At 53.9% G+C, this 11,029-nt stretch overlaps 1 protein-coding gene across 6 annotated transcripts in view; it reads right to left on the bottom strand.

Annotated features, from left to right (window-relative positions):
• The window catches only part of AMPD3 (adenosine monophosphate deaminase 3), a 54,230-nt gene that overhangs the window by 12,023 nt on the left and 31,178 nt on the right, over positions 1 to 11,029 (bottom strand). For all 6 annotated transcript variants that reach the window (XM_010829334.1, XM_010829333.1, XM_010829335.1 and 3 more), the window contains 6 exons: positions 9,935 to 10,154; positions 7,640 to 7,769; positions 3,706 to 3,900; positions 2,274 to 2,405; positions 1,583 to 1,746; positions 542 to 668 (listed from right to left, as the gene is read on the bottom strand). In XM_010829334.1, coding sequence (XP_010827636.1) covers positions 542 to 668; positions 1,583 to 1,746; positions 2,274 to 2,405; positions 3,706 to 3,900; positions 7,640 to 7,769; positions 9,935 to 10,154 — 968 coding nt within the window. The remainder of the gene's footprint in view (positions 1 to 541; positions 669 to 1,582; positions 1,747 to 2,273; positions 2,406 to 3,705; positions 3,901 to 7,639; positions 7,770 to 9,934; positions 10,155 to 11,029) is intronic.

Below are 11,029 nucleotides of genomic sequence, written 5' to 3'. Positions count from 1 at the left end.
CCATCCACACCATACCCCCCACCAGGCACTGAACTTGCCTCGCACCATCTGCAGCCACCTTTGTTCTGGGTACCCAGAGGGCGGGACAAGCTGATGCCCTTCCTAGTTAAGTCTCTTCTCCACCCTTCTCCCCTCTCCCACAGCTAACCAGATAAACATATTTTGTGGGGCTCAACCAAACAAGGTGTGAGGACCACTGGTGTCCAGGGGAAAGCAGGAGTCTGGAATGTCTGCAGCTGGGGCAGGCCCGGTCCTTTCACCCTGCCTGGCCAGGAACTGACTCTTCAGTCTTTCTGCCCCTCGGCTGCCTTCCCATCACCCCACCTATGCCTGCAGGGCCACTCCAGAGGAGAAGGGAACTTCTCTTCTCTGCAAGAAGCTTGTTATTCTAGAAATTCAGCTTCTTAGGGTGGGACACTTCATGCCTGGGGCACACCAGTGATCTTAGAAGCTAAGCTGACTTAACTTGCTGGGAGTCTTCTCCTCCCTCCACTCTGGGTACATCACCTGGGCACATCACCTGGGCACCACCCGTGCTTACGTATTTGAGGAAGAGGTGAAGCTCTCGGTGATCTTGAGGGTTGATGGTGGCCTCGAAAAGGGGCAGGAAGATATTCTCCAGCATCTTCCCAAAGCTTGGCAGCAGCTTCTTTAACCTAAATATGTCACTGGGGGAAAGTGAGACTTGCCGATAAAGGTGGTTCCAGTAGCCCCCTCAACCTGTCAGAGACCAGCCCTGGTCCCTTCCTCAGGCAGAGCAAGTCCCCATTTAAGCACCCAGGGCAGGGTCAGAGGTGGGGCTCCATCACAGATCCTTCCCCTCCTCGCCAAGTTCTGCAATACCAAGCATTGGTTGGCACACTCAGCACCTACCCATGCCCATCAGTGAGCTTTCTTCAGCTAGAGGCCACACTGGGAGGGGGGCGCTGGGATTCAGGCTGATCCAACTCCCTGCCACTCAGCTCAGTTCCCCTAAACCACAAGTCCCAGACAGTCCAGGGGCCCTATATTGCCCAGACTGGAGAGGACAGGGGTAGTCTGAGCCATATCCAGGCAGTGGGCCAGCAATGTAGGCCCCCATCAGGTTATGCAGACTCCCAGCCTCACCCAAAAAGATAGTCCATCCTCAAATCACAGTGACAAGAAGATGGGCAGTCGTTCCCACCAGGGCTTCCCAGGTGGTACAGTGGTGAAGAATCAGCCTGCCAATGCAGGAGACACAAGGGACACGGGTTCGACCTGTGGGTCAGGAAGATCCCCTGGAGAAGTGCATGGCCACCCACTCCAGTATTCTTGCCTGGAAAATTCCATGGGCAGAAGAGCCTGGTGGGCTACAGTCAATGGGTTGCAAAGAGTCAGACGTGACTGAGCAACTGAGCACGGTTCCACCAGGCCTTTGCGATTATATGTTCCTCAAACAACAGTGTTGAAGCATCACAAAGTATCTGTGCAGACCGCCCCTCTCTGTAGGGGAGTCCCAGGGGCACTAGGCCTAGGCTGGCACTGGAACAGGCTCAGCAGATCCTGTGGGACAGGCTGGCGACCCCAGAGGACACGGGGAGACAGCAGCTGCCTCACTTACTAGATCCGGGGCACCTGGATGATCCAGCGCATGTTGGGCGAGTAGACCTTGTGCTGGATGAACCAGCGGGCCAGGTTGGGCCACTCCTCGGGACTGCGGCCGTAGATGGAGAGCCGTGGCTCTGAGTACTGGTACTTGCTCTCCTCCAGCTCCCAGGCCACCTCCTGGCACAAAGAAGAGCTCAGATCAGCCCAAGGGTTGAACCTGGGTTGACCCCAGCAGCAGACCCTGCAGCTCCCCCAGCCACCAGCTCCCCGGCTCATAAGGCCTGATCTACACCTCTGTTAGCACTCACTCCACCCTCGTGGGGAAGAAAGCCCTGGGTTGCACAGTCACACGTGTGACTAGAGGCCCGGGGGCAGAAGCGTCACCCAACAGAGCGAACCTGTACCCAGTGCAGGCTGCGAACACGCAGAGCAGCAAGCCTGGCTGTGGAGGGCTGCACTGGGACGGACATCCTCCCCTTCCTCTTGCCCGCAGTCAGCACAGTCCATACACAGCACTTCCTGCCCACCCGGAAGCCGGCGGCCAGGGCCACAGCACTGGGCATTGGCGCCTGCCCCTCGCCTGAGCTGGATGGACAGGGATTCAGGAAGGGGAAGAGGACAGGAGCCCCTGCAGGCCCCCACTCCCTGGACGCAGATGCTGTCGGGAATCCGAGGAGGGCTTGAGATGCCCAGGGCTCACTCACCTTGACCATCCGAGCGAAGTACTCTCCTCCTAGGTAGTTTTCTGTTTTCAGATACAGGTCTCGCAGCTCGCTGGCCCCCACAGGGTTGTACTTGGAGTTGAACTTGTCAAAGCGGTGGAATGTCTGCCGGCCCTGGAGAAAGAAACACCAGCTAGCTCACCACGCTGTCCTGCAGCCACCAGACACACGCCTCCTCCAGCCATTACAATGTGGCCTCCGTGAGCCACACTGAAAGGCATCTTCTATGTCAGTTCGTACATGGAAGCTTGGAAAGTCCCAGGGCCGGGACCACACATCCTCACTCGGTCGGCCCTGGGGTCCGTTCCTGAGACCCTCTTGAGCAGGGTCAAGGTCCTCGTGCTTCTAGGAGCAGGGCTAGCTGAGCGAGCAAAGAATACTGAGCCATCCGTAATAACGTGTGCCCTATTACTGCTTGGACTGCATAAGGCCCTTTCTCCACATCTCCTCATTCAGTGTCTGCTTTTAGGATTTTTTCACTGTGGTGAAATGTATACAACACAAAATGTGCCGTCTTAACCATTTTTAAGTGTACATTCACACTGCTGTGCAGCTATCACCACCATCTGTCCCCAGAACTCTCTTCATCTTACAAAACTGAAACTACGTCCTCACAAAACAACTCCCCACGACGCCTCCCCCAGCCCACGGGAACCACCATTCTCCTTTCTGTCTCCATGGGTTTGCCTGTTCCAAATGCCTCATACATGTGCAATCATGCAGTACTTGTCCTTTTGTGTCTGATTTCTTTGATTTATAATGTTTTCAGGGTTCATCCATGGATGTGGCAGGTTATCAGTACTTTACCCCTTTTCAGGACTGAATAATATTCCAGTGTGTGTGTGTGTGTGTGTGTGTGTGTACATTTTGTTTATCCATTCAAGTGGTGATGGACACTCTTTGGCCACTGTGAATAATGCTGTGATAAGCACTGATGTGCAAGTATCAGTTTTAGTCCCTGGGGTCTATACCTAGGATTGGGATTGCTAGAATATATGGTAATTCTACATTTAACTTCCTGAGGAGCGGCCACACTGTTTTCTACAGCAGCTGCACCTCCATTTAGTACTTTAATAACACTGCAATGTCATTAAGGCACGTGGTAGTCACCATGTTACAAGCAAGGAAATAAAAGCTCAAGTGAATTACTCAAAGGCACTTAACTCTTACGTAGCGGAAATGGGAGTTAGAAGGGGAATGTCTCTGACTCCAAGTCACACCCTCTTCTCCTCTGTCCCAAGGCTGCTTCCAGCCCTTACTCTCTGAGGATAAACTGTCTCTCACAGTTCCCACGGCTGGAAGAGAAAGAGATGCCTACACAGCCAGCCCCTCTCCAAGACCAATCGTGGCTGCTTTCCAGCAGGCTGAGTCCTCCACCAGGACTGCGTGAGGCCCTGGGGCCGAGCCCACTCACCGCATGGACGTCCAGCGAGTCCACAGTGAGGTCGTACGGGTCCATGTGCAGGCTGTCGAACACCTGCCGCAGGGTGATCTTCCGGCCCCGCTTCTCAGCCACTGTCCTGTCGGGCTCCGTCTGGTACGTGTGCTTGATGAAGCGCAGCAGGTGCTTCTGGTTCATGCAGGCAGCTGCATGGATGTGCGTGTCCACCTGCGACACAGGCCCAGCACGTGAGCCGAGCCGCCTCCCTCGGCACCGAGAACCAGGACCCCCGGGCCTCGGTGTCGCGTGCAGAGCCTCAGCACCCCGCTGGTGCTGGACCGCCCCACCCCGTATCTCTTCTAGAACTGGGCTTCCCCGCTGTAGCCTTGCTGCCCAATCCCCCTTCTTACAGCATCAGGAGACCTTTTCTTAGTACAGTTCAAATCTGGCCATCGTCCCTGTTAACACATCAGTGCTGCCCAACATTTCAAAATAACGCCCAAGTTCCTTAGCCTGGGATTCGAGGCTTCCTTTCAGTCTTAAGTCTCACCTTGCCCTGCTCTCTGCTCCAGCCAGGACACCTCACTACAGGTATCCGAGGAGCCCTGCTATTCCCCAGCCTGGATGTCTTCCTTCCTCCCCACCAGTCTCATCCACTTGGAAGTCTCCTACGACCTCCTCCACATAGAAGCCTATCCTGATCCCCCAAACACAACGAGCGAGTTTTCCCCTTGTCCAACCTGGAGCCCTGGCACGGACATTCCTGTCACTGTATGTATCCTCCAGTCCTCTCTAATAAGTTTCTATCTACTTCATCATTAGACTGGAAGCTCAGTCCTCAAGGACAGGGGCGTGTCTGTGCATCTAAGTCTCCAGTGCCTACCCCAGAGCCTGGGATGATGTGAAATCAGTGGATGGATGAACGGACCAATGAACAGGTGTGGGAGGTTCCGACCATTTCAGTGATACCCACCTCCTCCTCATAGAACCCCGAGGGCTCACGTAATGCCCCGCAAAATCCCACACTTGCTACTGACCTCTCTTAGAACCCCCAGAGCATTCCCCTCAGCCACCAGCCCTAAAGAAACAGAGCCCTGGCTAAGCTGAGGGATGGCCTGAAGTCACAGTGGGCAGCCTGACCCTCTTCCATAAAGCCAAGGGGCCTGCAGGAGGTCCCAGGAAAGGCGGCAGTGACCTCACAGGCCAGGGTGCTGCCAACCACTAGCCCACACTCTGCAGTCCCTGCTGCGGCCAGCTGGGCAATCTGCCAGGGCTGGGGTAAGGAGGCGGCTGACTTCAGGCCAAGGAATGCTGTCCACAGCTGGCCAGGCATCTCCGAGTCATGCCAAACCTGACATCCAATCCACTGAACCTCTGTGAGCTTTCCACCAGCCAGCCCCTGTCACCGGCCACATCACTCACTCCTCGGGGCCCTCCTGCCTTTAATCCCGCCACTCCTACCAGGAAGACAGACCACTGGGCATCAGAGAAACGAAGCACCAAAAGTTAAAACATCACCCAAAGCTCAGGCCCCTCAGGGACAGGCTGGGCTCGTGGGGGAGGCACAAGCGAAGGTCAGCCGGCCTCAGCTCAGCCGTCCGGACACAGCTGGGCTCAACCACCTCAGGATGACTCAGCACATTCTGGGCTTTCTTGCTGTCCTCCGGCATCCCAGTGACACACCGCAGGGGGTGGGTGCAGCCTGTGCTTACCCCCGTGAGTCACAAGGTGAGGAAGGAAAACAGCTGCACAATCCAGGAAGCACGGGATCCAAACTTCAGAATTACCAGGGTGATTATTTTAGGAACAAGTAAGACAGCCTGTAATCGGAGGTCAGCACTTTCAATTCACTGGAAGATCCAAGAGCATTCCTTGCTTTCACCTAAGATCTGGGTCTAAACAAACAGTGGTTTCTAAATGGGCTGGCCAGTACCTGGCCTCTAAGCCAACACTATTTCCACATCCATAGTGAAAGTCACTCAGTTGTGTCCGACTCTTTGCGACCCCATGGACTGTAGCCCGCCAGGCTCCTCTGTCATAGAATTCTCCAGGCCAGAATACTGGAGTGGGTAGCTGTTCCCTTCTCCAAGGGATCTTCCCAACCCTGGGATCAAACCCAGGTCTACCGCACTGCAGGCATCCACATCTTTACCAGCTGAGCCACCAGAGAAGCCCAAGAATACTGGAGTGGGAAGCCTATCCCTTCTTCAGGGGATCTTCCTGACTTAGGAATCGAACTGGGGTCTGCCACATCCATGGCAGACATCAATAATCAACTACAGCACCCTTCACTAAGCTTTGGGAATAGCCTCAGGTAGCCACTACCCATTGGTCAAGTTTGGCACAGAAGATGAAACCTGTTTGCTCTCCATGGTATGAAACAAAGCAAAGTGGGTAAGGCCTAATCCTACCCCACTGCCAAGCAACAAACACACTCAGCCCCTTGTTCTCACTCCGAGCTGAAAACAATCATTTCAGTTACACACACCTGCTGGTTGGGCCTCACGGTGTCAGGACCCAGGATCTGCTGTGATGCTGCAGGTAATTTCACAATACCACCCACACTGACCCATGGCCACACACAGCTCCTGCCTCAGAGCAGGGCCCCCACGACACTGAGAGCCACTTGGAAGTGAGGAGGCCACCTCCCAGCCCATCCTGACTTCAGAATCAGCTCTCCTCCCCTCGCAGAGAATTCCAGGGTAAGAGCAGTCAGCACCCAGGAGACAGGGAGGGGCAGGCACAGCCTGACCTGGAGCAGACCTTGGCCTGTGTTTATGGACGGCTGTGGAGCCAGAGTGCAGCCCAGCACAGCACTCAAAGAATCTCCATTCAGAGAGTACCCGAACCCCCAGATTGACAGAAAGCTCGAGGTTTGGCTCTGGTATGTAACCACAGCCCCCACCCCTGTCCCCAGGACTCTCACCCACAGAGTGGCCAGAGAGCAGCTGGCCAGCCCATCAGCACCCACAGGGGCCCTGCTTCAGAAGCAAACAGCGTCGGAGCTGGTGCAGTCAGCAAGGACACTGCAGGAGGCCGGCCGGCCCTGAGCATGCCCATGTGCGGAGGGCAGGCTTGCCCAGAGCTGGGTGAGGAATTTCCCTGGACACCCATCTAGGGTGAAGCGTTCATGGAGGCAGGATAGAGAGGAGCTGGCCTATTGACTGAGGCACCCATCTGTCTGAGCGCCTGAGGATCACAGAGAAGAAACAGACGGTGCTTGAAGGTAAACATCCAACACATGCCCTTTCACCTCTGCCTGGAAATCCCCAAGACTTTTACGTAAGCCTTAGAGCCCAGGAGCTGAGCGTAACTCATTCTAAGTCAGCTCAGTTCCGACCTCTTCCTGAAAGACACCTCTATCGCATCCCTATCAAACTAATAGTAACCAGCTGGGAACTGCTTATAGACAGAAAGCGACCCTTACTCAGCATCAAATGTCCCTCACTTGGCACTGATCCCATGCTTGATATATATTAGTTACATGGAATAAAATGGAAAAGCAGGAGGAGGCGACCATTTAACCTACAGCCTGATCCCAACTGCAGCCCCTGAGCCCAGGAGTAGGCTGCTCATCCACTCTAGAGGGCAGAGAGAGAAGCACATCAGATACTTGTTCTTAAACACACCCAGTCCAAAAGGAAGAAAAACCACACACTCCCAAGTCCAAAGAGGTCTTAACATTGATAACTGTTTTTCGATCCATGATAAATTTGAGGCAAGCTCTATGTCTCAATTCTTAATAGGTCCTGCTCTATTTTTCAAGGAGGATGGTACATTCTAACAGATATACAACAAAGTCATAACAAGTACCATCTGAGGTGTGGCCGGACACATGGAAGACTGGCCAGTTTTCCTTTTGTTCATAGGAAGGCCACATTGGGGACCAGCCCCCGACTGGCTAGGGCCGGAATGGGTTGGGATGAGGGCTGGGGCAGGAGCTCTGAACGCTGGCCCGCTAACGCACCTTTCTCACGTTATAGAAGTCTCGGTGGGGGTTACTCTTCAACTCTTTGAACTCAGACATTTCATTTAACATCTCATGTAGGCTGAACTTGGATTCCAGAAAGTTCAGTCGCCGGTGACAATACGTCTTCCTGCAGGTCAGGAAGGAGAAGAAACCACAGTTGAGGAGAAGTCGCATCAGTTCTCCAGTCTGGAGACCTCCGGTGTCTGTGGGGACCCAGTCCTGGGTGTAAGGTCAGGATGGAGCAGAGAGGGATGAGAAGGGGCCAGCTATCCGCAGACCCAGCTGAACTGTGTAACCACAGCCACGTGCTCTATGAAATGCGTGGAGAGTCGATAGGGGCCAGTAGAGAGCTGACTGGAGAAGGCAATGGCACCCCACTCCAGTACTCTTGCCCGGAAAATCCCATGGACCGAGGAGCCTGGTGGGCTGCAGTCTATGGGGTAGCTAAGAGTCGGACACGACTGAGCGACTTCACTTTCATTTTTCACTTTCATGCATTGGAGAAGGCAATGGCAACCCACTCCAGTGTTCTTGCCTGGAGAATCCCAGGGACGGGGGAGCCTGGTGGGCTGCCGTCTGTGGGGTTGCACAGAGTCGGACACGACTGAGGTGACTTAGCAGCAGCAGCAGCAGAGAGCTGACCTCATACAGATTCCTTCTGTATGAGCTTTAGAGGTTTAGGCAATTAATCTCAAGCTACTGTCTCTCATGAACAAATACAGAGATGGTACTACCCAAGACTGAAGTGAGGGCCAAATTGGCTTAGGGTGTGAAGGGTCCAACTCAGCTTCGTGGATACTCAAAGAAAGTCTCCCTCTTTCAGCCCTTCCATCTTTCCACCCTCCCATCTATCCTCTGCCAGCTTTCATTCCTTGAAAGGAGTTTCACTTCTGTCCAGAAAATCAGTAATACAGTCAAATCCAAAGGCATGACCTTCCTGCCTTGGCTGTGACCAGATGACACCCAGAAGATTTCTCAGCCCTGAGGCTTCAGGACGAGGGGTGGATGTTCTACATCGTAGGCAGATGAGGGATATAGGGGTGTTGCTACCAGGACAGAAGTCCATGAAAGAACTGATGTCCCCACCAGCTTGCAAAGGCCACTGGAGGGTGGGAGCACCCACTGTTCTCAGCCAACAGCCAGCCCACATCCAGCCCAGGGGCCTGGCCACGTGCCTGTGCCACAGCTACACGGAACATGCAACCACAAGTCGGGCCACCCTGCTCCCCTGTGGCCCCCAGATGCACACGGCTCCCTTGGCACCCAGGCACAGAGACCCTTGTAAAGAGCAGCCACCAAGCCTGGACCAGCACCACCATATGTGTGCCAGGATGAGCCCACAGCCAAGCATGGCAGAGTCTGGGTCAGACGGGATTCTCAAGGGCATCTTTCCCAGTCCCTCTCCTGGTAGGACTCGTCCTGACAGTCTCCCAGACAGGACAGCTGCTGCTCACACACCTCCTGGAACAGCCCTGTCCCCAAGGCTTCCCCTCAGATCCTCTGTTCACATTGACTGAAGCAAGCTCCCAGGGATCCCACTCTCCCCCCAGCTCTTCCCTCTGCCCTCAGATCACCAAGGACCTCGACCCACTCTGTCCATCCCCTCGGGGCCCACTCTCCTCCCGTAGAAACTGGCGTCACCCAACTCCCAGCAAAACCCAAATAGCAGGACAAGAGAGAAGTCCCTCAGCTGTGACCAGCTTCCTCTGCTCCCCCAAGCTGGGCACTCATGCACAACCTCCACTGCTGATTCCCTTAAATGCTCTCTGAGGAGCGAGGGCCCGAACTCAGGAAGACAGTTCCCTGCCAAGGTAGCTCCAGCTAAGCCTAGAAGCATCCTGGGAGTTGTGGCTCAGAGTTCCCAGGCTCCCTGCACTCCCTGCTCCAGAAACATGGAAAAACCAACACCGGAAGCAACAGTCTTCACGGCTCCCCCCACCATCTACCCTAAAGCCCTGGGCTGGTAACTCTCTGCATCGCTGCTGTCTGGCCTGGAGTGAGGGCTGACCATCATTTTAAGGTGCACAGGTGGCCACCGGCAAGCAGGAGCTCCACACCCGTGCACGTGGAAGGCACAGGCAGGAGCAACTCGAAGAATACGCCAGTCTGTGAAGAAAAATTGTCGCAAAAGCCCAAAAGCACTGGGAAGAGAGAAACCCACAAAGCCCTCTCTGGGGTGGTTTAACTGAGGGAAAGCCCAGAGCAGAAGGCCTGCCCTGGTCCCTTCTACAGAGCAGTGCTCCTGCAGAAACAGGTGGACTCACCTGGTCATGGAGAGGGAAGGGGACTTACGTGGGGCCATCCGTGATGAGAGCCAGGATGTGGCTCATGTCCACCGTGTAGGTCTCCAGGTCGGGGTAGGGTAGGCTGTGGGGCTCCTGGCGCTCCAGCATCTTCTTGTTGTCATACACATAGAGGATGCCTCCCTGCATGCGGACCAAGTAGCCCAGGTTGGGGGGAGCATTCTCCAGGCAATATGGGTCTTCTTCAGGCAGAGGCGGGGGATGAAAGTCTGAAAGACAGGACTGAGTGATAGTAAAATGTCCTTGACCTCAGGAGCTCACAGGGGCTCCAAAGTCACCAGTGAGGTCTGTCCTGGTTGTCTGACCTAAAACCTAACCACCCCAACCAGCCCCAGCATCTCACCTCCCCCTCCCTGCTTTGTTTCATCTCCTTAGCACTTGCCGCTATGTAAAGAAATAGAGGAAAACAACAGAATGGGAAAGACTAGAGATCTCTTCAAGAAAATCAGAGATACCAAGGGAACATTTCATGCAAAGATGGGCTCGATAAATCGATAAAGGACAGAAATGGTATGGACCTAACAGAAGCAGAAGATATTAAGAAGTGGTGGCAAGAATACACAGAAGAACTGTACAAAAAAGATCTTCCCGACCAAGATAATCACGATGGTGTGATCACTCACCTAGAGCCAGACATCCTGGAATGTGAAGTCAAGTGGGTCTTAGAAAGCATCACTATGAACAAAGCTAGTGGAGGTGATGGCATTCCAGTTGAGCTATTTCAAATCCTGATAGATGATGCTGTGAAAGTGCTGCACTCAATATGCCAACACATTTGGAAAACTCAGCAGTAGCCACAGGACCGGAAAAGGTCAGTTTTCATTCCAATCCCAAAGAAAGGCAATGCCAAAGAATGTTCAAACTATTGCACAATTGCACTCATCTCACATGCTAGTAAAGTAATGCTCAAAATTCTCCAAGCCAGGCTTCAGCAATACGTGAACCAAGAACTTCCTGATGTTCAAGCTGGTTTTAGAAAAGGCAGAGGAATCAGAGATCAAATTGCCAACATCTGCTGGATCATCAAAAGAGCAAGAGAGTTCCAGAAAAACATCTATTGCTGCTTTATTGACTATGCCAAAGC

Source organism: Bison bison, unplaced genomic scaffold, assembly GCF_000754665.1.
Source record: "Bison bison bison isolate TAMUID 2011002044 unplaced genomic scaffold, Bison_UMD1.0 scf7180017864503, whole genome shotgun sequence".
Lineage (NCBI taxonomy): Eukaryota > Metazoa > Chordata > Mammalia > Artiodactyla > Bovidae > Bison > Bison bison.
Note: the sequence above shows the minus strand (reverse complement) of the source record. Positions and strands in the feature narration are given on the sequence as shown.